Source organism: Cricetulus griseus, chromosome 3, assembly GCF_003668045.3.
Source record: "Cricetulus griseus strain 17A/GY chromosome 3, alternate assembly CriGri-PICRH-1.0, whole genome shotgun sequence".
Lineage (NCBI taxonomy): Eukaryota > Metazoa > Chordata > Mammalia > Rodentia > Cricetidae > Cricetulus > Cricetulus griseus.
In genome coordinates, this window is record NC_048596.1 from 252,295,074 (window position 1) to 252,320,935 (window position 25,862).

General features: G+C 49.5%; 1 protein-coding gene and 1 long non-coding RNA gene across 4 annotated transcripts in view; one reads left to right on the forward strand and one right to left on the reverse strand.

Annotated features, from left to right (window-relative positions):
• Positions 1–18,003, reverse strand: part of LOC103164378 — a 127,721-nt gene extending 109,718 nt beyond the window's left edge. For all 3 annotated transcript variants that reach the window (XR_003484102.2, XR_003484103.2, XR_003484101.2), the window contains exon 1: positions 17,467–18,003. This is a non-coding gene — a long non-coding RNA (uncharacterized LOC103164378). The remainder of the gene's footprint in view (positions 1–17,466) is intronic.
• Positions 18,004–18,038: 35 nt separating this feature from the next.
• On the forward strand, positions 18,039–23,726 carry Foxf2 (forkhead box F2). Its single transcript, XM_027409291.2, has 2 exons — positions 18,039–19,584; positions 22,799–23,726. The coding sequence occupies exons 1-2, from the start codon at positions 18,408–18,410 to the stop codon at positions 22,960–22,962; spliced, it is 1,341 nt and encodes a 446-aa protein (XP_027265092.1). The 5' UTR covers positions 18,039–18,407; the 3' UTR covers positions 22,963–23,726.
• Positions 23,727–25,862: the final 2,136 nt, after the last annotated feature.

Here is a 25,862-nt window from a genome sequence, read left to right on the forward strand (position 1 = left end):
AATTGAAACGTCTCTCTTTGTGGCCTAGGACATAATTGATCTTTATGAATATTCCAAACGAATATTTCTACTCTATCTTCATTACTAGTGTTTTTCCACACGGAATTCAGCTGGCCAGCTCCATGTGACCAACACACAAATCACTGCTTAAAAGCAGGGCATTCTGGCTCTCCCCATCTGCTGCCTTCATCCACAAGTGAAGCTCTTCACCCTGTCCGGATAAGGAATACCTCATGGAATTAAAATGGAAAATTTAAGAATCTCTCTCTTGCTCTTACTCCACCTTGCCCTAAGTTTAGACAGAAAAAGGGAATTAAAAAGACAAATTTCTGTCCTTAAAAACAAAGAAACCTGGTGTCGTTCCCTACTGTTTTCTCAATGCTATTTGTTAGCTTATCCTTCCTTGTATCTGCTTGTTGTATAGCTGTTTCCTCAAAAGTGAAAAATTCCCACTTCAAGGAAGGCAATCAAATATACATAAAATTCCATGACTCCTAAGCCTGGATAAATGTACAGGATTGTGCAAGATTTTATGAGCAGTGAATCATTGCTTGGAGACAAGATGATTCTTTGGTGGACTTGCTGCCTGAACAGTGTGAAAAGAACTGCACTGATGCAGGATCCAGAAGTAATTACCCATGCTAGGGTGGCCTTTTTGGTGAGGAAGCTGTCCAGTAAACTCATTGGTTCACCATGGTGATATTTTGTTTATGATCTAATAAAGCTTGCCTGAAGATCAGAGTGCAAAACTAGCCACAGCCATAGAAGTGTTGGTATACCTTTAATCCCAGCACTTGGGAGACAGAGGCAAACTGATCTCTGTTGGCTCGAGGCCAACAAAATGTAACCAGTCTAAAAGAGAAACAGAGCTTGTGCAAAGGTGATCTCAGTCACACATTCAATCCCAGCACTAGAGAGGAGTATAAGGAGACAAGGAGCTCATTGCAGTCTAGGCAGAGTGTAGTCTGAGGTTTGGTGGAGACAGTTGCAATTGGATTCAATCTGAGGATTCATGGAGACAGGATTGCCCTTTCAGTGTGAGGTAGAGGTAAGAACTAGTGGCTGGCCACTCTGCTTTCCTGATCTTTAGTTTTAATCCCAATATCTGTCCCTGGGTTTATATTATTTGTGTTACAGTTGGAAAAGCTGGAGTTAGATGGAAATGTTTGTTTGGTTGGTCCTTGCCCTCCCTGTCTGAGGTGAATAGAATACAGACTTCCCAGGAAAAGTCACACAGCACTACTGTAGGTGTGTCGTGGTCAATAAGGCTCATTGTCCATTCTCCATGTGTACATGTATGCTTCATTCCCTGTGGGAAGCTGTCTTTGCAGGGCTGCAGTTGGAGCCAGCTGACTTGCCTGGTTCATACCTGAGAGTGGGAGTGTGGATTGAGAAAGGCTAGGTAAAGACGTTAAGAGAAATACAGAGACACAGGGTAGAGTCAGAAGGGCAATTCAGTCAATACTGAAATGCCCTGAGTTTATTCTCCAACATTCTTAAATACCTTAACCAAAAAGGGGGACATGGTATGATGTATATGGAACAAACAGACTTTTTTCCTCAATTCTCCAAGGATTCGGTAACTACACGGTAGATTCAATTTCTCATTATCTGGCCTTGAGGGTCAAGAGTAACCACACCTCATACCAAATTCGTTGTTATTTAGATGAGACACCCAAGGCCAAGATCAAACATCCAACTGTAGCCACACCTTTGACCTTTAGGTCTCATGACTTACTAGGGACAGTTTTGAACTCTCTGACCTTGAGTCAAGATGAAGCAGAGCCATCTTTATGGGTCCCAACAATTCCCTAAGTAATAGGACCCTTGAGAGTGACTTAAAGGAGCTGATTCATTCCCACCTCCGCATGGGAGTCCTGAGCCCTGCTCGTGTCCGTGATGGATTAGATGAATTGTAAACTAAGTTCCCTTGAACACTAACACTGGTTATACCCTAAAAAGAAGAGGTCCTTCATTCCACTCTCAGGGGACAGAACTTTTTTTTTTTCATTTTAATCTTCTCAGATGCAAACAATAAAACAACTCTCACTGATGTTATTGTACTCTTGAAGAGGACCCAGGTTTGATTCCCAACACCTACATGGTGGCTCAAAACTCTCAACAATCTAGTTCAAGAGAATTCATCACCCTCTTCTGGCCTCCATGGCCATCAGACATGCTTGTGGTCCACAGACTTACATGCTAGCAACACATACACACATGATAAAAATAAATAAATGTAAAAAATTATATTAGATTTTTGGAACAGTTTCTAGACTGATGCAGATTCTGAGGCCAACAAGGTAGGAAGGAAGGAAGGATGTGGGTCCTTGGTGTCATCAATGAACTGCCAGCACAATCTGATCCAGATTCCCCGTGATACAAGCTGCATTCTTCAAGTCTGTGCGGCCTGAGTGAGGATTCCTGTTGTTTGCAGCCTAAATCACATCAATGGAGACATTCTTGAGTTCTGTTTCATTGAGTTGAAATTTCACACACCACATGACTCTATTAGACCACAATAAAGCCTCACTTTTTGTGTGACATGGTCTCACTGTGTAGCTCTGGCTGGCCTGGCACTCACTATGTAGACCAGACTGGCTCCTACTCACAAGAGACCTGGCTGCCTCTTCATCTCTTTAATCAGAGTTGTGATTCTTTATGAACCTACTCCAGGCCCTCCCAGCATCTTGAGCTCCAGGCCTGGGTGCACACATCAGCACAGTTTAAACAGTGCTGAACTTGGGTTCTTCATTGTAATGATCCTGAGGCCTGGCCTCTGTGCCTTCAGAGTGTAGAGATAATGTGAGTGCAATTGGATTAGAGAAAAGCAATTCTCACACAAACACATGTCACTAAGAAATGGGCGAGCTCACAGAAATGACAATCGGAGAGTCAGGTGACCATCAAAGGATTTTAATCAACTGTGCCATGTTGAAGAAGTCTGTTGTGATATGGTTTGTCATAGGAAGAGTGACTGCACAGAAACACAAAAGCCCCCAGGCAGACTTTCTCCTTGTCTATTCATTTCTCACATTGGTGGCACCTAGAGAGGAGAAAGAGTCCAAGCTCCCCTGTTCTTTTGACATCCTTTGGACAATCCGAGATCATTCATTGGAACCTCTGAATATCTGGTTCCATCTGCAGCATGTCTTTCTGTAACTGGTTCCTCTTAGGCATCAGCTCTCATATCAACATGACCTAAGGGCCAGGACCACCAACAGCATCTAACTGTCTAGGATACCACCCTCCTGTACAACCACCATAGTGCTTAACTTCTCACTGAGGTAGCCTCCGTTCTGGAGCCATTTTATCTATCTGAAAAGTTGTATGTATTTCTTTGTGGACCCTCATCTTTCAAATTTAAGCTTTGAAGACAAAGTCCTTGACATCTTCCATGAGTATTTCCCCTACACCTAAAACACTGACTATCTCAGAGCAAGTACTTACAATGCATTTGTGGAACATAAGAGCTGGTGATTAATGGGATCTCAGGGTCCTGGCAGCTCTTCACCTCTAATAACACTGTCCCCAAAGTCTCTAAATCCTCAACCATATCTATGTGCATGTACACACACACACACACACACACACACACACACACACACACACTTAATGTACATGTACTGCTCTCATCTTATTCCATTACAAAGGGCTTCTGGGAAGTCAGAAAAGTCATGATAGCCACAAAAAGTATCCTTAATGCCCATATCCCAGAAAAAGAAAAGCACAGGAATACCCTCCCCTACTGCTTTGCTAAGAAGCTCAGAGAATTACTCTGAGTGGTAGATGCTATTCTGTGTCTGTATGTGACCAGTCACTAAGGCAGTAGAGCAGGCAGTGACCACCAGGTGTTATGGCTGCATGACTGTATGCAAAGCAGGATGAAGTTCTCCTTATGGATATGGAAATGCTGTTCCCTGGAGAAGAAGAAACAAATATCAGGCAAACCCAAGGAACATAACTTCTGTCTCTGTGGGCTGCAAATCCTCAAACTCGATCAAATTTGAGTGGTAAACATTCAGAAAATAAAACTGCATCTGTACTAAACATGTTCACACACTCTTCTCATCTTTATTCCTAAATAGCACATTGTAGCAATAATTTACACAGTGTTTAGGTTGCATTAGGTTCTTTGAGTCATCTGGATGTGAGTTAAAATTGGAAGGCTGTGCACAGGCTAAATGCAAATACGGCACCTTTTAAGAACTTATGCATCATAATTATATATACTTATGGCACAATGTCACATCATAATACATGAATACATTGTGTGATAATTAAGTCCACGTAGGGTTTCCATCACCTTGTATTTTTATCATTTCTTTGTGGGGAAACCATATAAAAACTTCTCTTTAGCTGCGTGTTGTGGCACACACCTTTAATCCCAGCAATCAAGAAGCAGAGGCAGGTAGATCTCTTGAGTTTGAGGCCAGCCTGGTTTACAGAGCAAGTTCCAGAACAGCCAGGGTTACACAGAGAACTCCTGTCTCAAAAAAAAAAAAAAAAATAGCAAAAACACAAGTCTTCTCTTCTAGCTGTTTCAGAGTATACGCTACATTATTGTCACCTGTAGTCACTTTACTATGCAATAGGTCACCAAAACTTATTTCTCTTATCCAACTGCAACTTGGCGCCTACTTGAGCAGTCTGTTCCCTTTCCCCTCCTCTTCCTCTTTCTCTCTCCACCCACAGTCTCTAGCAACCACTGTCCCATTCTTTACTCCTGTGAGGTGACCTTTTCTAGATTCCTCCTGTGAATGAGCTACTGTGATGTATTTGCCTCTCTGCTTATTTCACATAACATAATGTCTTCCAGGTCTATCCATATAGTCACAAATAAAAGAGTTTCGTGCTTTAAGGATGCATAGTATTCCACTGGATATTTGTCCTATATTATGCCCTTAGGTCAATTCCACACCTTAGTCATTATGAATAAAGCTGCAGTGAATGTGGAAATGCAAATATCTCTTCCACATACTGAGTTTATTTCCTTTGGGAAATACCTAGAAGTCAGACTACTGTGTCTTATGAAAGCAACTGTTTTTAGTTTTCTGAGGAATTTCCATAGTGTTTTTCATAATGGCTATACTAAAAATTCTCACTAACAGTGTGCACTGGTTCCTGGGCAGCAGTTTGCATCTTTGTCTTTTTGATGATTGCTGTTCCAGTTGAGTAAGGTGGGATCTCCTTGTGGTTTTGATATACTTCCCTGATGGTTCATGAAGGTGGGCATTTCTTCCTACACCTGTTGGCCATTTGCATGTCCTCTTTTGCAAAAATTTATTAAAGTAATTTACCCACTTTCAACAGAACTGATTGTTTTCTGTCTTGTTGCTACTGTTACTATTGCTTTTCTGGTGAGTCACTTGAGTTCCTTATCAGACAATAGTTCAAAAAACATTTTCTCCCATTTTACAAGTTGTCTTTTTGCCCCAATGATTATTTCCTTTACATTACAAAAGCTTTTCAGTGTGATATGATCCCATCAGTCTATTTTTGCTTTTGTTGTCTAATTTTTAGATATGAAACATGAGCATCTAAGACTCTAGATTTCTCTAGGACACCATGACATCTGTGCTCTATGAGTACCAGCATGTATTCCTAGGTGTGAAAGGGTAGTGATATTTTTGTCCCATCTTCTACCATCCTGCTCACTTTCAAAATGTCTGATTATTAATAGCAGTGTCAAGCTCTATTGACCTAAATGTTTACTTTAAACCTTCCGATGACTCCATTTTTCTAGTTTCAGAGGCAAGAAGGGGGTGGCCCTCTCCCTCTTAGAGAGATTAATGTAGAGGTTCATAGATCTAACAAGTCCTTCTAAGTACCCAGAAAAGGGAGAGTGAATCCCATCGTGAGAAAGGGCATTGCAGATTGTCACAGAAAATCAACAATGGATTTCAGAATAGCTTAAGCTCTCTTGCATGCATTTTCAGAATTAAATCAGTAGTGGTTGTGTTTAAGAGCAAGGTAGGTTCGTTTATCTGGTTATCAGACGTGATTTCTTTGGGGGAGGGGTTCCTGAAAGATAAATACTGGTTCAAGTGAACTTTTCTGCATTGTCTGAGCAAAATGATTTTCTCCACTCCCATCAAATGAAATTCCATATCAACCCAAGGCATGAAAGTAGACTGAGGATTAATGTATGACAAACCTTGTGTCCTTTTCACATCACTAATCCACAAATACAGACCTATGAAATTGACTCAGAAAATACAACGCAGAACAGCTAATCTGCCTCTCCAGCCATTCCCCTGACCTTGCCTCTGAAATCCAAGCCACATTATGCTGCACGTGGGAAAAACCAGCTTCTCCCAAGATCTTTCCAAGAGCCTCCCACTTGCAGAAAGGTTTTCCATGGGGAAGGAGGCAGGAACAAGCATGGAAGTTTACTCTCCATCCATCACAGCTGGCCCAGCAAGGCAGGCTCCTATCCTGCTGCCAGCACCTTCCACCTGCACAGAGCCTTTGGCTAGAGGTGGGTGAGGGGTACCTCAACCTGTTTCAGGTGGTAGAATGCTCTCCAGAACACCATCTGCCCTCCTCACTCCTTGCCTCTGCTTCTCTTTCTGACTCCAGGAAGAGCCCCAAAGGCATTCTGTCTCCCTACTCTCTATTCCAAACTCTATGCCTCTGCTAAAATTGGCCTGCTTAAGCCCCACACTCCTTCTACCCAACACACATTTTGTTTTCAGGTAACCAAGCACGATTTCTTTGGGAGAGGGGTAGCAGTACCCCTCTCCTTGATGAATGAAAAATTGACATGAAAACAACTCATAGTTTCCCAAATTCTTTACATACTTTGAATCCAAAGATTTGGAAGGAGGTGGGTGAATGTCTGTCTTTAAAGCCATGCCTGAGCTTAGGCATGAAGACTTTGGCCTCCATCCTAAAGAGGAAACCCAAGCCAGCAAAAAAGGGAGGAAAGGGGCTGAGATAAAGAAAGGCTATCCTGACTAAGAGTTTACGTGAATAGTTTATTTAAGTGGCTATTAAAGGACAAAGGTGTTTATATATTAAAATATTCATATGAGTGGAAGTCAAATGATAGTTTAACCCTCCCTAGGGAAAAGCCAAAGTCAGTGACCAGAGGTCGGCCCGCCTACCGCGGAGAAGGCAGCAATCCTGGGGGCCTGGAAATCTTAAAGGGCCATTTAAGTCTCAGGTGGATTCCCAGCTTCAGTCCCTGGTGGCCCTTCTGCTTTCTTTCCTTAAAACATTTTTGACATTCTGTGCCTAAGGTGAAATCGAGAGGTCGTGAATGCTCTTCCATCCGGCCTTGGCAGGGCTGAGTGCCCTGTGAGTCCCGCGACTTTTCCCCAGCAGCATCGGCTTGCTCGCCACCACAGCCCTTCGAAGCGGCAAGGCTGTCCCCAGAGGAGCAGCGGCTTACTGTCTGTCTCTGTGTTTGGCCGCCACAGGTCCAAGTCTGGGACAAACTGCTAGCCAAGGCCAGCCTCGGCAGAGAAGGAAACAACCATCCACTTCTAGTTTCTAGGCTGTACCCTTGATGATCCCTGGCCACCCTCTTATGGTAGGGTAGCCCTTGTCCACCTCTGGGAGCATGTTGTAGCCACAAGCATTTGGACATTGAGCCTACAGCAAACAACACTGGACCGTTATGGGCCAGGGGTCTGCTCTCCAAGAACTTGCCTGGCCACGCACCTGCTCGCCTTAGCTGACTTTCTTCCCCTGCCTGTCTATTTCATAGACCATGAAACAAGGTACACGAGTCTGTTTAGGGGCTGGCACCAGAGGCAGAATCCAGTTCTCCCCCAAGCACTGAGGGAGCCGCGTGGAGCTGCAGCCACAGGGATCCGCCCAGGTTCAGCAAAATCTGCTCCCTGTGTTTCAAGGCCGACCTTCATCCCGCGCTGCCCACCGGCCACGGGTGGGAGGAAGAGCTTAGCTTGCACAAATTCGTTTAATAGTCCCACAATAACCTTATCTCCACATATAGAAAAATGACCCCACCCCCCCAAAAAAAAATCTGACCAAGGGCAAGCAACTAGCAAAATGTCCGCAGAAGACGGAAAACGTGCGCAGAAGACGGAAAGGGAGCCGCACAAAACCCATTTGCCCGTAGCACCTTAAGTCTTTAAGGCTGCCTAGGGGCCTAGGGGTGAAGTGAGTGGGTACCTAGGGTGCTGGTAAATAGATGTGTTTTTATACCCTGGCTGAGGCTGGAGACCCATTGGCCCGCAAAGATTTGCGGGGGGGGGGGGAGCTACTTGGAGCTTGTGGACCTTGGGGACACCTTGCTACTCTGTTGCCTTCCACCGATGACTCAGGGGCTGCATCTTGCTTAAAAGGGGAACTTTTCGCCTCAAATTGAAGAGACCGCTTTGCAAGTACCCAAACTAGCCAGCAACCCCGCAGGGTTCCAGCAGGGTCTCCGCTTCGGAAGGACTGTGGGCACATTTTCTTTCTACAGCCTTTCGCGCTTTGCGGCATGGTTCCGACTCCTATACCACAGGCCAGTGGAGCGTGGCTCCTCCCACATGAGCCATCCCAGGACCCACAGACCAAGACCGGACAAGACCTAATGCAACGCAAGTTGGAGCGCAGGCTTTTCTGCCGGGAAATTTTTGCTTTGGAGCCACTGTCCCCGCAGCTAACAAAACCACCATCACTCCCATGCGACTATGCACCACTCTAACCCATCCCACGTGCACGCTCGCCTACACACACACACACACACACACACACACACACACACACACACACACACACACACACACACACACACACACATTCACTCCGAGGCACTGTGCCCTATTGCACGGTGCCAGTACACACCACCAGCTTGAGGTTCTTCCCGGGTTCAACGAAGGAGTCAGAGCCTTCTGAGGGCTTCTTGGTCCCAGCCTGAACAACACCCCATCGTTCCCAGAATTGACCTGGGCATTGAGTCCCACCCACAGACTAAAAATTCCGGGCCATGAAGGAGGGAATCTCCTTAAACACACCGACAAGCGTTTGCGGGGGGGGGGGAGTGGGAGGAGGGACAATCCCGCGTAGGAATGAAACTGGGTGACTTAAAATAAACAGAGCTTTTATTGGCTTGGGCCAAAAGTAACAGCATGGTTGTGTATACATTTTTACAACCATTGTTTCTTTTTTATAGTCGCTGTGGGAGGGTGCAACGTCATTATCTCTTAATTTTTATTATTTCTATTTTACGGAAAGGAGGTTAAAAACAGAAGTTTGGAGATACTTAGCAATGGATCCCAAATCAGCAAGACCAGGTGCAACTCGCAAGCTGCAAAAGTAGAGCTACCTGTCACCGTCCCAGAGTCATTTGCCCGCCAAGGATTTTATTGAACAAGAAAGAACTTGTGCTGTTAGTGGTAGAGAAAAAAATCAGTATATCATCAAATAATTATTAATTGTATGTATAGAGTCTTGACCTGGGCCAAGGGATCAAGGCCAATAAATGCCTTCTCCCTGCAAGTCTCAAGTCCCCTTAGCCCCTCTAGCCAATTAAATGCTCTCCTACGGGCACTTTTAAACTATGGGGAATGTTCTTCCTGAGCTAGTCACTGCCTAGAAATGTATTTGAAAATACTGTCAGCAAGAAGGATGATCCCAAACACAGACACGCAGACACACACACACACACACACACACACACACACACACACACACACACACCTACCCATTGATATGGTCTTTAGGTGCTAAAGAAAGCAATATAGAATTGACTCCAGTGATGGGAGAGGGGGAAGGACACAATCCCATTGGGCAACCCTTTCACAGTGATGAGCACACACTCAACTTTCAGTGGAGAGTTTTTCCCAACTCAGTAGCCAAGGCAAAGCCAGAATTTGGGTTTAAAGTTCCTCTGGAGGGAGCACCACATTGGAGAACTGTTTGTGAAATCCACACAGAGAAAGGTGTCCTGCTCTGATTTTGAACTGGGGGGGGGGGGGAGGTCCTCATTTACCTATCCCAAAATGAAGCATTTAGTCTTGAAAGAGCCAGATTTGGGAGTGTGAAATGAAACAAGAAGGTATGCTTTCAAAAGCATGGCTCTGAGGTGTTTTAAATATTTCAGTAAGAAATGAAAATAGAGAAAAATAATTAAGGCAAACGAGATAAAAACTTGATACTTAAGTGCCAGGAGTGTGGAAGGGGTGTATCTTTGCATATGCTGATACCTCACTGACTGTGAATTTCTTCATATTGCTAAGTACAAAGGTACCAAAGTAAAACTCGAGTTCTTCACCGAGTTTGCACCGATAAGACTCATTTTAAGGGACTTCCTTCCTTCGTTCGTTTGTTCCTTCCTTCCTCCCTCCCTCCTTCCCTCCTTTTCTTCCTTCCTTCTTTCCTTCCTTCCAAAAGCCTGGTTCATTCTCAGACACCACAACCCAGTGGGAGTGGGTCAGTGGATTGCTTGGGTCTCTGGTTCAAGCCCAGAGTGCTGGCAGAGCCTACTCCCACCACCGGGAGCCTCTGCTTTGAGTCCAACCTGCCCCCAAAGGGCCCATCTCACCAAGCAGAATTTCACCAGAACAAATTTAGGAAGCCACAAGTTTTCCTCCGTCAAAAAGAGTGACCTAGTCACTCAGGTCATTGAGGACAACAGGAAACCAGAGGGTTGAAGTCCAGAAAGGACAAGGACAGTCGCTGCAAAACCCCACCATAACAGGATTGGGGATGGTTAGTTCGTTCTTCCTTGGTTAATTGGTTGTCCTTTTGTTTTCGGTTCACTCGTTTGTTTACAACAAGATCGGAGGGAAGTTCCAGGAGCTCCCCTTATAATCTGAAAACGGAGAAACAAAGCCCTCACCCCCACCCACCCACACCGCTTCTGCGAACCAAAAACTAAGGCAACTGAATGAATCTACCGAGTTTGATTTTCCTCTGAAAATGTAACTAAAATATGTACCCTCAGGGGGCCAACCGAGGACGAGCTAAGCTACTATTGGAAGGCATCTGTCCACTTAGGGGCACCACTAACGGGCCTCAGCCAGGTGCGCAGGCACAGGAAACCCCCCCCCCCCCCCCACACACACACACACGGCTCCAGCTCCTAGCAGGTGAACCTTAGCAGTTGGCTGAGGACCGTAGGTGCTGCCCCGCAGGATGCTATTTCCAAGACCCTGGCGCCACCCAGCGGAGTCAAGAGGAACTCCGGGCATCTCTCAGCCCCTGAGACTTTAAAGCACACAAAAGCAAGCAGACACTCCTCACTCCTCCCAGTACTCAAAAAGTCCACACCCAGACTTTCCAGTTCACTCCTTCTCTACCAGCAAGGTCACTGTGACCAGACCCCATAAGCATGTCAGCCAGGCTATACTCTCCTCTTTGAACGCCAAGAAGCAAAGTGTGTCCTCCCAAATCACAAAGCAAGAAGCATTCGGAGTTGATATTACTCGGAGCAGGGGTTTGGGTTGGCAGGCACAAGACAGACATGGCGAAGGTGGGAAAGAGGACGAGGCGGTCAATAAATCTTTTGGAGGGATTTTTGGCCTTGGTCCTTGATTTCGAAAGGTTTCGGAGCGGCTTTGAGGCTTTGACGTTGGTTACATAGTTTCTCTCTTTTCAAGCGCGCTCCTCCCCACTGTAGACTCCCTGGTGTCCAAGGACTGTGTTTGAAAGGGAGGAAGCATTCTTGAAGTGGTGGGTGATGGATTGTCTAAACCCTCCTAAGATATTCTGGACCGGGGATTTTGAGGCAACTCAGCCATGAAGATCCCCTGGGGAGAAGGGGTGAGTGAACAGAGCCCTCACGCAATCCATTCCCGAGGAAACACCTGTCCTGTACCCGCGGTATCCGCGATCCCCTGTCTTTCAAGATGGTCTCTGTGAGTGCGGGTGCGTGGACTGATTGGTAGGCTCTTAACACCCTGGTGTCAGGAGAGAAGGGAGGGGCGCGGAGTTGTGGAACGGCCTCAAGCCACTTTCTCATCTTCTTTCAGATTTCATTGGTTTCTCTGACACTTTGCTACCTGTGGTTCTTTTCCTAATTCCATTGGAAAACCTAGCCAAAGTAGAAGACATAAGCGTGGAGAGAAAGACCTTAAGGATAACCAAACTCATGCCAAACAAACACACGGGCCTGACTAGAATGATAACCCTGCCAGGCCACAGCCACCGACTCTGCAGAGGCCAGTCCCTGCTTCTTGAGAAGCAGCAGCCCTAGAGATGCCCCGCTAGGGGTCCTCTCAGCCTGACGTGGGGCATTCTGGGGTCCTCCTGGTAGTACTGGAACCAGAACCTCCTCCCAGAAGGGTTAGGCTCACACCCAGTGTGGACAGAGAAGCTGAAGGCTAGGTTGGGGGTGGGAGGGACTGCTTAGGCCCATCTCTCCCGGTCTCCACTTCTTTCCCAGAACTCCTCTCCCCTTGGGTCAGCTGTAGAAGCCATTCGCTTCTAAGACTCAAGGACCTAGGGGCAAGCCGAAAAGGGACCCATGGCCGGACCAGGGTTGCAGCACAGGAGGGAGACCCAGGAGCAGCACTTCAGAGGCGGCATCTGGGCGCCCCGAGGTCCCTAGTCGGCCTCTGGGCGCCGAGCACGTTTTATTTATCCCTACAAAGGATGCTGGAGGACAAAAGAAATATTTGGACGTCAGAACTGATTTATATTTTTGGAAGAGCTACGTTTCCTTTTCTGAAGAGAGGCAAGCGCGCCCCATATCCTGCGCTCGGCGGGAGGACTGGAGCGAGTTTTGATGCGCCAGGAAGTTCATTTGCGCGGAGGCTCAGGGCCCGGCGCCCCACCGTGATTGCTGCCCTCCCAGATATTTATTTATTTGGGGGGAAGGGAAGGCAGAGGGTGAGAAGACCCAGCCAGACTAGAGAAGAAAACCCGGCCACTGGGTTGGGACCTCCAGGGCGCTTCCGCGAAAGCCCGCCCGTCCACAGCTAGCTGGCCTCCCTGCAACGTCGGGGCTTCTGGGGCCAGCCTTGCAGCCTCCGGGTGGGTGCCTCTGTAGCAATCCCGCACAACGCCCAGTGTTCTCCCGGGGTGACCACTCCAGGATCTGCAGTGCCTCCCGCCTGAGCCCGGGTGGTGGGCCTACCCACCTCCCTCCCAGAGGTTGGACGGAAGGGGTGGTGGTGAGAAAATTCCCAGAGAGTCAGAAGGAGGGTGTACAAGAATTCCCAAGAGAAAAGACAAAAGACACTCAAGGGCAGGGTGGTCACCCTGGAGCAGTATTCAGAGAAGTGCAGTGGTCCAGGGCTCCTGAGAGGGCTTGTGCTGTACACTAGCGCCCAAGAGGCCGCCAGGCTCCCCACCCCCACCCCCCTCCGGTTTCCAGATCATCCATCTCAAAAGGTAGATCCTGAACCCTGACGTCCATAGGTTTTTCTGCCAGCTGCACAAAGGACGCAGAATCAATGTGCCTACTGGCGCCGCACCCACTCTCGCTTCCAGGGTGTGAAGAGCAGGCTCCCCGGCTTCTAGTCCATCTCCCCATTGGAGACAAGCCCGGCCTGTGCCCCTAGCACTGCTACCCCAAACACAGCAAGCTGTGGAAACCTAAATGACATTTGTTCCTGACACATCCCACCTTGGGGGCGGGGTGGGGGTGGCACTGTGTGCTAGAGGACTGGCTCCTGGGGACATTCCCACATTTCTGAATGCCTAACTCGCGGAACTCACAGTCTGGCCATCTAAAAAGGGATAGAAAGAGGCCTCGTTTTCTGCATGGGAGTCTGGTAGATCAGCTCTTTTCTTCCCTGAAGCACCTAAGACCTGGTCAACTGGGTCATGGAATCATGCCTACAGCCAGGCCCAGGAGCTGTGGAGCTGTGGGCTGATCTCCCAAGAAAGGTGGCTGTAAAAGAATCCTGCCCTGAACACACGAACTTGGAGAGCTAAAGCGTGGATCCAAATAAAATGTGGCTCCGGACGTGTAAAGTGGTTAGCGTCACCTTTCTGCTCAAGTCCCTCTCTCCAATCCCTGCTTTAGCAGCAACCACCGAACACCAAATAGATAACTCTGTTCCTGGCCGATTTTTTAGAGGCCTCCGGGGCAGCGGCAGCCTGCAAAATCATGGCCTCTGCTCCACCACACAAACAAACCTGGATCCCAGTGCCCCGAGCAATTAGAACACTATCTTGGGAGCTCAGAAACCTTCTGCCCACAATGACTTAGTACCTAAACACACGGCGAAAACAGTGGGGCGTCTTCCAACTGACTGGCAAGAGGTTTTCCTCACTCAGCCTCAGACTGAAGGAAAGGAGGGATATAGAACAAGCCAGCTCCCCCACAACAGGTCCTAAATGCCCCTGACCACTGCTAGTGTGGATGGGTCTCTCCCATCTCTACTAGTTTAGTCTAGACCAATTCATGTAAAACCCACGAAACAAAGGAAGCATGCTAAGAAAAGATGTAAACCACAATAATGAAGATTTCCTAGAATAAAATGTAGATTACAGAACAAAATCAGAGAAACCCAGTTTTCACTGAGTTTACATTCCCTTGCTCTGGGGCAGGGGTGGGGACTCTATGGGCTTGGAACGGGAAGGGAACCCGCAGCCCAGATGGAGACAGTTGACCAATCCCAAAACCATGGACTCAGGACTGCTCTACCCCTGTGTATTTTTTGGTTAACGATGAAGCACCTGGGGCTGATCTAGAATCATTTAATGAATCATACCTGTACTTCCACATTTAAAAAAAAAATCAAGATTTTTGTTGTTTACAGGGAATGAAAATCTGTGAAGGGCTAACACTAGAGACCTCCTAGGGAGTGGTACCAACCTAAACAAGACAAGTATATCAGCAATGAGACTTCCATTTTCATCCTGCATGGCTGAGGGCTGGGGCATCTCCCTAGTTTACTTCAATCTCCAATCCATTTTAAAAATAAGCAAATAAGCAAGCCCTTTCTGTCCACCAGAAACGAATACTATTACAGGGAGAAAGAAATTGACCTATTTGTTATCCGATGGATGTGTTCTTGCCCAATAGATTTGGATATGCCCATGGTTGAAACACCGAGGTTTCCCCACAATAAAGCGAAAAGAGAACTAAATTTGGAGCCCTGGCACCACTCCATTCCTAAACCAGAAGCATCACTTGCCCCTAGGCAGTCCCTGTCAAAGAACAGGTTAGAAGTGGGATCTCCTGGAACATGTTTTGGAGAAGACTTCTTCCTGCCCAACAGCTTACCCACTGAGCTCCCCACCTTTCTGGACTTGGGAAGGGGCAGTGTATAGGCCACTAGAAAGAAGTAGGCTTCAAGATTGCAGAAACGCACCACCACCGCCACCAAGCAAGAGCCACTGGCCACTGGTCACTGCCTGGGACCTACTGCAGATTACAAAAGAGATTTCTCACCGAGTTAGAGAATCTTGGCAATGCGTGATTGATATCTAGATGATACATGGAATTCTTTTAAAGTCTCTTGTAACTTAACCAGTTAAATCAGTAGAAGCTAAAACTACATCGTTTTTTTTTCCTAAAATAGGAGTTACAAATATTTGCAACACTCCTAAAGTCTCAGGAACCCATTTTAAAAGGATCCCCTGGCTCCCAAATTGGGAGCTAACGGTATGGAAAGTTATTAAACCTTGCCGTGACTTTAATAGGTTTAGTGCCTTCAGTCTCTTCAGACCCCAAACCTTTCTAGGCCAGTTTTAAAACAAGTGCCAAGAGGACCAAGGGGAATCGAGATACATAGACTCCCCAGGTGCAGAAAACAGAACAGCTGCATAGCTGAGTGAGCACAATACTAACTTCATACAAGTTTCCCCAACCTGTTGTCTGTCTACAAAGTATCACCACCCCCTCTTCTCTGTGAACCAATGCTTTTCCAACCTCCATACACACTCACACCAAACACATTTACGGACACTGAAGTCTGTCCATGGAGCTCCTTTAGGCCAATAACATCCTTTACACCCAATTTCTACTTCATTAAATAAATTGTTTTCAGACACTTAGAACTTTGGTTTAATGAGCACGTATTTACTTCCATATTAAATTTCATCAAAAATTAGTCCCGGCAAAATGACAAAAGAGGATGAGGGGGAAACCCGCATGAAAGAAATGGGAACTTGTTCCCCAAATGTTCAATCGTCAGTCAAAAAGAAATTCTTAGAAAGTCGAAACAACTTCAACCCCCAACCCAATCAAAACATCCCTTCCGGAAAAGAGCGACTTGTTTCTTTTTTTTCTCTCTCTCTCTGTGTCCCTCTCTCTCTTGCAAATGAGCGGTCCACTCAGTTCTGCTTGGCGGTGTTTTCTTAGCTGACTCCGGGCTACAATCGGGCCATTTTCGGACACATTCCCATGTAGGTACCAGGGGTGCTCTGGAGGAAGCTGTCGACGCCTGTTCAGCTAATTTAGGTTTTCTTTGTCTAATTACTGTGGAGCTTAGGGAAAAGGAGCCGGGCTCAGGGCAGTAAACTGACACTCAGGCTCTGTGTGTGGTATCCAGGCAGGGTTTGATGGAAAAAGCCTGCTTCCACTCAACTTCAGGTCACTGTCTGGGGCCAGCCCCCTCCCCCCGCACCCGCCCTTTCCTCTGTTCCTCAGACCTACCAGCACTCTGCATCAGGGGCAGTCCCCATGCACTAGGGCACTGAGGGCTGCTACAGCCCCACCCCACCCCACCGGGACCAGACCCCACTCTGCTCCACAAGACTCTTTGTTGCATCTTAACTGGGGTCCCTACACCCTCTTCCCTGTTCTCCCAACTTTCCAGCACATGGCAAACCCAGTCTTTCAGGGCTGCTACAGAAGTCTGCACGCACTGTTGCGCCTCCCATTGGCTCCCCAGGTGGGGCATCTCTTTCCCTTTGGGCCTAGCCACCAGCCCTTGTGTGGCCAGGCCTGCTTCAGCCTCCAGCTCTCTTTGCAGCCCCTGTCCGGGGTCAGGCTACATTTCCCCCGCACGTGTAATCCAATAACTAACTGTCGGGTCTCATTGGAATGATTTCTCCCGAGGGCCATCTCTCTCTGAGCCTACTCTTACCGAGATGAATAAGCCACAACTGGGGGGTGTGTGCTCGGATGAAGTGAGCTTGGCCATGGCACTGGGGGTGGGGGGGCACACCGGAAGACTGATGCTGTAAACCCACTGGCAGCTGTGTGGACCTTCAGTGTTGACGATAAATACAGCTATCTCCTCACCTCAGGGTCTCTCTCTCTCTCTCTCTCTCTCTCTCTCTCTCTCTCTCTCTCTCTCTCTCTCTCTCTCCTCTCTCTCTCTCTCTTCCTCTCTCCCTCCCTCCCTCCTTCTCTCTCCCCTTCCCCCTGAAGTGGAAATGACAAGTCAGTGTGGAAGCAAATGAAAACGAATCCCTTCGACTCAAGTGTCCCAAGTCTCTAAAAGTTGGCCCAGGTTTCCGCACCCAAATTCCAGTGCTCAGCTTAAAATGTGTTCACAACTGCCCGGGGCCACAGCTCAAGGGAGCCCAGTGCTTGCCCTTTACTATGAACTCTCAGAAGCCTGCATGTCCAGCCAGAGAGAGAGAGACCCAGGATTGGCACGTTACCTTGGGACGTCTGGCACCCTGGCGTGTGGCTGAGGGCGGCACTGTATAAATGAAGTTGACAGATGGTGTCAGTTCGGGCACTGGGGATCGTGGCTAAGGAGGCTCTTCCAGGGCACCGCTGCCCCAAGACTCAGCCCCCACAGGGTCCAGCAGAGATGGAGGAGGGGTAGGGTGGGTCCACTCCCGGCGCGCGGGGGCGGGGTGAGGTGGGGGGGCTTCTGAGATAGTAAACGGGCTGCTGGAAGGGACAGAGAAAGTCTGAAGTCAAGGGTAGTCGAGGCTTGCCAAGGTTGGGAGTTCTCCTCCCAGCAGAAGGGGAAAGGGAAAGAGACCAGAGAAGAATTAGTAGAGAGAGTAGGACCCGGGAGAGTCAGGGAGGCGATAAGAGAAAGAGCCCGCCGCCAGGTCCAGAGGGGGAGGAGTGGCGAGAGGGCCCAGTTCGCCCTCCCCGCGGCGGCGGGCGGCGCGGAGCGAGGAGGGGGCAGGGCCGGGTGGGGTGAAGGGAGGGAGCGAGGGAGGGAGCGAGGCGGCCGCGGGGAGGGCGCGCCAGGGAGGAAGTCCAAGAGACAGAGAGAGGAGCACTCCTGAAAGAAGACGACAGGCTAGTCCCCGGGGTCCGGGCTGAAGTCTCGGCTCGAGGGCGCAGCTGTCCGGCTACGGACAGCGTCGCCTTGGTGGCCTAGGAGGGGTTGCGCAAGGCGCCGGCCTGAGGCTCGGAAGAGGGATGCGCGGGGCGTTGCCTCCGACCCGCCGCCGCCGCCGCCCGAAGCCCCAGAGGAGCTGAGGGAGGCTACGCCGAAGCGCTGGCCCGGAGTGGCCCCGGCTGCAGCGCAGCCGGCGTACTAGGGCGCTCGCCCGGCTTGTGGGCCAACCCGGCTCCGGCGCCGCTGGTCCCGGTTCGGGGTCCGCCCCCCAGGCCCGGCCTCACTCCAAGCTCCCAGATGACCACCGAGGGCGGGCCCCCGCCGCCCCCGCCGCGCCCGCCGCCTGCCCCACTCCGCCGCGCGTGCAGCCCGGCGCCCGGCGCGCTCCAGGCCGCCTTGATGAGCCCGCCGCCCACCGCCACCCTGGAGACCACCTCGTCGTCTTCATCTTCATCCTCTGCCTCCTGTGCCTCGTCCTCTTCCAACTCGGTCAGCGCCTCGTCGGCGGGTGCCTGCAAGAGTGCAGCGGGTGGCGGTGGCGGGGGCTCGGGGAGCGGGGGCACCAAGAAGGCGACCTCGGGGCTGCGGCGGCCGGAGAAGCCGCCCTATTCGTACATCGCGCTCATCGTCATGGCCATCCAGAGCTCGCCCAGCAAGCGCCTGACGCTCAGCGAGATCTACCAGTTCCTGCAAGCACGCTTCCCCTTCTTCCGCGGCGCTTACCAGGGCTGGAAGAACTCTGTGCGCCACAACCTCTCGCTCAACGAGTGCTTCATCAAGCTACCCAAGGGCCTCGGGCGACCGGGCAAGGGCCACTACTGGACCATCGACCCTGCCAGTGAGTTCATGTTCGAGGAGGGCTCGTTCCGCCGGCGGCCGCGCGGCTTCAGGCGGAAGTGCCAGGCGCTCAAGCCCATGTACCATCGCGTGGTGAGCGGCTTGGGCTTCGGGGCCTCGCTGCTGCCCCAAGGCTTCGACTTCCAAGCGCCCCCTTCAGCGCCTCTGGGCTGCCATGGCCAGGGTGGTTATGGTGGCCTCGACATGATGCCCGCAGGCTATGATGCAGGCGCCGGTGCTCCCGGCCATGCGCATCCACACCACCTCCACCACCACCACGTCCCCCACATGTCGCCCAACCCGGGCTCCACTTATATGGCCAGCTGTCCGGTGCCCGCAGGTGCTGCGGGCGTCGGTGCGGGAGCGGGTAGCAGCGGTGGCGGTGGTGACTATGGGCCGGACAGCAGCAGCAGCCCAGTGCCCTCATCCCCGGCCATGGCGAGCGCAATCGAATGTCACTCGCCCTATACTAGCCCTGCGGCACATTGGAGTTCGCCTGGCGCCTCACCTTACCTCAAGCAGCCTGCCCTGACGCCAAGCAGTAACCCTGCAGCCTCTGCTGGCCTGCACCCCAGCATGTCGTCCTACTCGCTGGAGCAGAGCTACTTGCACCAGAATGCCCGCGAGGATCTCTCAGGTAAAACCCAGTTCCCAGGCCCGCTGCAGCCAAAGCCTGAGGGCCAGGGCTACTGCGCCTTCCGTCCCCTAGCTGGGTTCTATGGAACTAAGATGCTGGAGGGTGTGGGGGGGATTCAGTACCCTATTCCTGGTTAGGAGGAGAAGATTTGCTCTTACAGCCTTCTTTGGAGTCATGGTAGGCTCCAGAATTCAGTCTGGAGAAGGGTGGTGCCGAGCCTTAACCTTCCTGGCCTGCATCAGGACACTGCAGACTTGTCCCAATTAGGCCAGACTCGGCTCTGAAAGAAGGCATGTGACTTTTTGAGACCTTGGTGGATGGAGGAACTGTGTTTGGTTCATTTTGTTCTCCCCACTCTTTTCAAAGTTCACTTTGCCCTACTTTAGTTCCAAAAGCACATGACAGAGCAAGTGAGGAAGAGGGTCCTTACCTGACCAAGTAATGAAAGGAAATGTCAGGGAGAGAGAGAGAGAGAGAGAGAGAGAGACAGAGAGAGAGAGAGAGACAGAGAAGCAGAGCAGAGTCCCAAGGACATTGCCAGTGGCAAGAGGCAACCAAGTATTAAGAAGTCATTGAACACACACACACACACACACACACACACACACACACACACACACACACGCGCGCGCGATATAGTTAAGGACATGAGTTTGTCCTGAGCATCAGGGTTTGGGTGCCATGGTGTGATACCCCCAAGGAATGTGCCTAGAGGCCCCTGGCTTCTGCTGTGTGGGTTGCAGATTATGAAAATTTATTGACTTGTGAAAAGTGGTGAAGGGTGGGAGGAGAGGAGAGAATTTTGTGTTTAGCTAACTTTATCTAGAGGATAGAGATAAAACCCTCATTAATTCCCCCGAGGCTTCCACTGGGTGCAGGTTGAAATCTGGGAGCCTGTCTGTCAAGGGCAAAACCAAAGGTGCGTCTCCCACACAGTTGCCACTCCAAATAGAAAATTCACAGGGTGATGCATACCTTCGTATTTGTGACTACATGTACAACAGGAGCTTGGGGGAATGGGGAAGCCAAGAAACAGCAAAAGATCTTGGAGAAATTTCCCAAATAAGCCTTTTAACTGGGGGTCTCAGAGGTTAACCAAACAAAGACAGTCTAGGCAGGACCACACGGGAGAGGATTTTAGACTGACTTAACCCACAGAGAACAGAGTCTTGTTCAATTTTATGGGAATTTCAACAAGTAACCAATACAGATGACCCTCTCTCGTATTCCCCACCCCACCCCCACCTCCCGCCCTACGGGCTGGCTGTCAGTCTCCCTCCTACACACTGAACTGGAACCTACGCCTCCCTCCCCCCTTCTCTAGGCCTACTGCTGGCCCTGTCCTCTGTCTTTCCCTTTGGATAGACATAGCTTACCTTGTACCCAGGCTTCCCAGCTGTCAGGAATCTATACTCTAGGAAAAAACGAACAAGCAAATGTGCAGGAAAGATCTTTCTATTCGGTCTATGTCGCGTGCCACACACTCTAAGTCGCGCTCAAAACCCCCAGAAGTTCCCGGATACAGCGGCTTAACCCTTTAACTTGAACAGAATGAGAACTGTCCAGCCAAGAAGGCAGGCCTCCGATGTCTTGTCCCGTGCTTTGTGACCAGCCTTTACTGCAAGCAATCGCTTAGGCCGACCTGGCCCTGTTGCCCTTTCTTGCTGGGCATTTGCCCTCCTCCTCTCTTCCTAGAATATTATCTCGATTTTGTCACCTCCAATAAAGACCTTATATAGAGGGTTTCAAAGAGCCCAGGCATTGTAAATGGAGACTCTGCAGGACCTGGTTCCAAGGGCTGCCCACACGGCTGCGGCCCACTGAAACTAGAAGGTCCTGTGAGGCCAGGCACAGCCAACTAGGGTGGTGGAGCAGGGGCGAATGGCAGTCCCCAGCACAAATCGTCACGCATACTGCACGACCCTCCTTCCCCGCACGCTCCACGCCCTCCACTTTCCAAGACCCAGGAAGAGGCGGCACCGTGACCCGCTAAGGCCGAGAGTAGTCAGCGCTCATCCCGCAGCCCTGCGGCCCTCAGTAGTCGGGTGTCTGTGGTCCGTCGCGGCCCATCAAGAGAGCCAGCAGCGGCCTGGGGTTGAGGCCCGAGTTCCGGTCCTCGCTGGCGGCCGCCGCGGTGGCGGCGCAAGACCCAATCGTCCCTCGCGTGCACCTGGACCGCTACTCCAGAGCGGAGCAGCTCTGAGCGGTTCCCCCATAGTCACCGAAACCGAGCCACACCCGCCGCTGAGCGGCCTGATCTCTAGCCGGGTGGGTGCCAGCTGTAGGGCTCACGCATCGCCGGAAGCATGTTACGCTTTTCTTCTGCTTACAACCGCGTTGAGGGTGACACAGGCTTGAGGCTGGTGCAGATCACATCAGCCGGGTGCGCGAGGAAGGCCTCGCAAATGCCTACCCACGCGGCGGAGGTGCGCACTGGAGCCCCGAGCCCACTGACCCCCGGGGCCGAGAAAGCAAAAGCAAAAGTGGGCTGCAGGTTGGAGTTGAAAAGGGTAGGCTCAAGCCCTGAGCTGCAGGACGTAGGCCATCCCCAAGATCCGCTGCTAGTTCCCCAGGGGACTCAGTGCGCAGCTAGATGTCCCGGCCAAAGAGCACTCCTGGGTTCCCTAAACTGGCTTGTAAAGGCAAGGCCTAAGGAGTTCGGGACCTACAGAGATGCCTGCTGCCTGAGGGTGGGAAGTGGGCTGCTCCCCCCCCCCCATCCCATGCCCTCTCCTCCAGGGTATTTATTGTCTCTGTCATCCTCTGTGGACCGTGTGGGCTTCCAGCATCTTGAGCCGAGACAGAAAACAAGGCACAAGAGCAGAGGTGAAGGGTGCAGAGGTGTTGGCAGGGTGTTTGTGCCCTGCGCAGGCTGCATCCAGGCCTGGCAGAGAGATCTCGGAGCCCAAGAAAGAGAAAAGAGAAGTGGGAATTTAAGAACAGATTACCTCTCAAGGAGTACTTAAAACCTTAGCAGGGCAAAGGTCTTGGGACTTCAGAGTGCTCTGAGAGCTGGAGTTTTTGTTTGTTGTTTGTTTTGTTTTGTTTTCCCTTTCCTACCGGTTTTATAGCCGCACATTCAAAGGCCACTAGCTGCTTTTGCATCCTCAGTCAAAATACCACAAATTAAATTGAAATTTTAAAAGTAATATACCCCACCGTCATCGGGGTGACTGTCGCTGAAAAGATTTGTTTTTCTCCTTTCTTCTTCCAGTGGGACTGCCTCGTTATCAGCATCACTCCACTCCAGTGTGTGACAGAAAAGATTTCGTCCTCAATTTCAATGGCATTTCTTCTTTCCACCCCTCCGCTAGCGGCTCTTATTATCACCATCACCACCAGAGCATGTGCCAGGATATTAAGCCCTGTGTTATGTGAATGAACAGAGGCCTTGAAGGCTGCTCCCCCTCTTCTGCCCTTTCCTCCTCTCCCCTCCGAGAGGGGCAGCTAGGGACTGCGACAGGACTCACATACTGTGCACAAGGATAGCAGTAAGTAGCACACCCATCACTTATCTGCCCAAGGGAGCCCTGCTCCCTCCCCGATATTTGCCCACCCGTGGAAGAGGAAACTGTTGGCATGGCAAAATCCCAGAGGAGGGACAGAGAGAAGAGGTGACGGTAAAGTGTTACTACGTGTACATAAACTCTCAGTTCTAGGTGGTCATTGCATTCACTGATCAGGGTCTGGAAAGGTGTGTGGTGTGTGTGTGTGTGTGTGTGTGTGTGTGTGTGTGTGTGTGTGTGTTGTATGTGCATGTGTGCGCTTTTCAAATAGGCAGTGCTAAAAGCACAGTATTTCAAGAAAGCCTTGCTTAGTTGCCTGGTCCAGTAGGAGATTCTGCCCACCCCCACCCCCAACACTACCTTCGAATACAGGTGCCAAAGAACATTGTGAAGAAATGAAGAACCGATGAGCCTAGTTTAAGGAAAATGGCTCTCAGTATTGTGACAATACAACATTTTTACAAGGTTGTTTTTCTACCACCATATTTTTAAAGTATTTTTATGATCTTCGTATACTCACACTTCGCTTGTATTTTAAAAGGAGGGTATATTTGCACTTATGTATACTTTTAAAGTTTGCCAAAATATTTTGATGTAAGATTTTTTTTTTCAATAAAATGTGTATAACAAACGGTTGCTTTAGGGACCCTTTCCTCTGCAGTTACCCTGTCATGGCCACACCCCCAAGCAGCCTTGCAATTCTACACTGCCCACCCCCCAGTTGTATAACTGACAAGATGTGAGGTCTCTGCTTTGAGTAAGCCAGGCCCATCCTGATTGTGGGTCTCCTCAGGGAGAAGACACTGTTGTCATTTCTTTCTCTACTTTACTCTTACTTTTTCTAGCCAAACAAAAACCAGAAGGTGAAAGAAATTTCAACACACACACACACACACACACACACACACACACCAAAAAAAAAAAAAAAGCAAAACAAACAAAACAACAAAAGCTGGCAAGATATTGAAAGCCAAGGGTTTGATCTGAGGAAGCCAAGTTTTGTGCCCCCTTTGTTTCTTTTCCTGTGCCCAAGAGTTCTGCCCTTTTGCTCCTTCCTCTAGCTGGAAGATTTGAGGGCAGAGCAGTGAGCCACCACCCAGAGCCTCAGAACCCCCCCCCCAGCTCCCCATACAGGCTGCAGTTTGCTTTGGGTGGTAGTCAGATCAAAGGAACCTAGAGAGAGCAGGCTGCAGCATGGGGGTTTTAAACTGGCACCCTCCCACAGGATCTCACAGCATCTGTGTCCTTTCTTGCTGGGTTTCCCAATCCTGAATGCTACCCACAGAACTGGCAGGACACAGGGATAAAAATGAGAAAATAGTTCAGTGAGGCAGACGATTTATTTCCCACCCAGAATACCCTTGTTGGGAGGAGAGCCATGTTCACCCTTAATCATGTTGTAGTCATTTTCTCTTCAACTCAAGGCTGGATTTTTGTTTTGGCTTTTGCTTCTTGAGTGGGAAACTCTTTTTCTTTTCAGCCCACCACAAAGTGCTTATTGGTAACTCAGGAGAGCGGTATTTTTTTAAAAAAAAAAACTATTTCAATGACTCTCAATCTGAGGTGGTTTCCTGAATAAAACATCTAGTTTCAAAACTGTTAGCCATATTCCTAACCCTTAGGCCTCTTTTTTATATTTAAGAAAATTAAGCACGGGGTTAAACATTTTGTTTCTGCATTATTATATTTGCATTATAAATACAGTATTTTCTTCACCACCACCACCCCGCCCCCTTTTTGTCCTTTATTCTGAGTTAGTTACTCGGGGGGCCTGCTATAAATTATGAAGTCAGTCTCAGAGTTTGCTCCGACCACAGTGCTGTGTTTACATTCCTTCCAAGGCAGCCGGCATGGTCGTAATTTATATCCTAAACACTTGAACGTAACTTGTTTATACAGAGAATGACGGGACCTCAAACTCCAGGCCGATCTGGCCAACCGCATCCGGAGGGCCAGCGCGCCCCCTGGTGGAACAGGAGACAGGTGCATGAGGATGTGGACTCAAAAAGCGCTAAGAACAGGACAAAACAATGCTGGTGTTTCTCAGCACAGACATTTAGAACACCTCACCGTCGGGATCATGCTTTCCGCTTTTAGGAAACACTCCTGATTTTCTGTATTGTATCTTTCCCATCTACAATCTCATCCTGAAAGCTGTTGGAGACTCATTAACCCTCCTGACATTTACTATCTGCTAAGATCTCGACACCTTTAAGCTGCTCTCAGCTAAGGTCACTGTTTGCTTCTGAGTCAGTGCTTCTCTCTCAACTGTCCCTCCCTCCAAGACACACACACACACACACACACACACACACACACACACAGACATGTTAATACTCTTTTCTTCTTTTCATTTTTTTCAAGTTAAGAAACGTGTTTAAATATTTCTGAAATATTGCTAAGACTTTCTAAAATAAGTGCGTCGGTACTTTTAGGAGTGAGGGGGGTCTGAATCCCTCAACTGTTTGTATACTTTGGGGAGCGAACCCAGATGCTAAACATTTGCTGCGCTGCAGAGCTTACCAACCCACACTTTGCATAGTGTCTCCAGTCCTCAGAACTTCTGCTCATTGCCGGAATAAAGTGATCTGCAAAAGGGTATCGGAATATTCTGTGGAAGGATGATGACAGGCTTTTTGTGTGTCTGCTTTTAGTTAGAATGATGTAAATGAAGAAGGAAGACAACAGGTGAAGAAGCCCATGCCAGAGCTGGGCAGTGGCTATCAGTAAGCCCCACACAGTTACCTATCCCCATGAGGTGGGGGCAGTGAG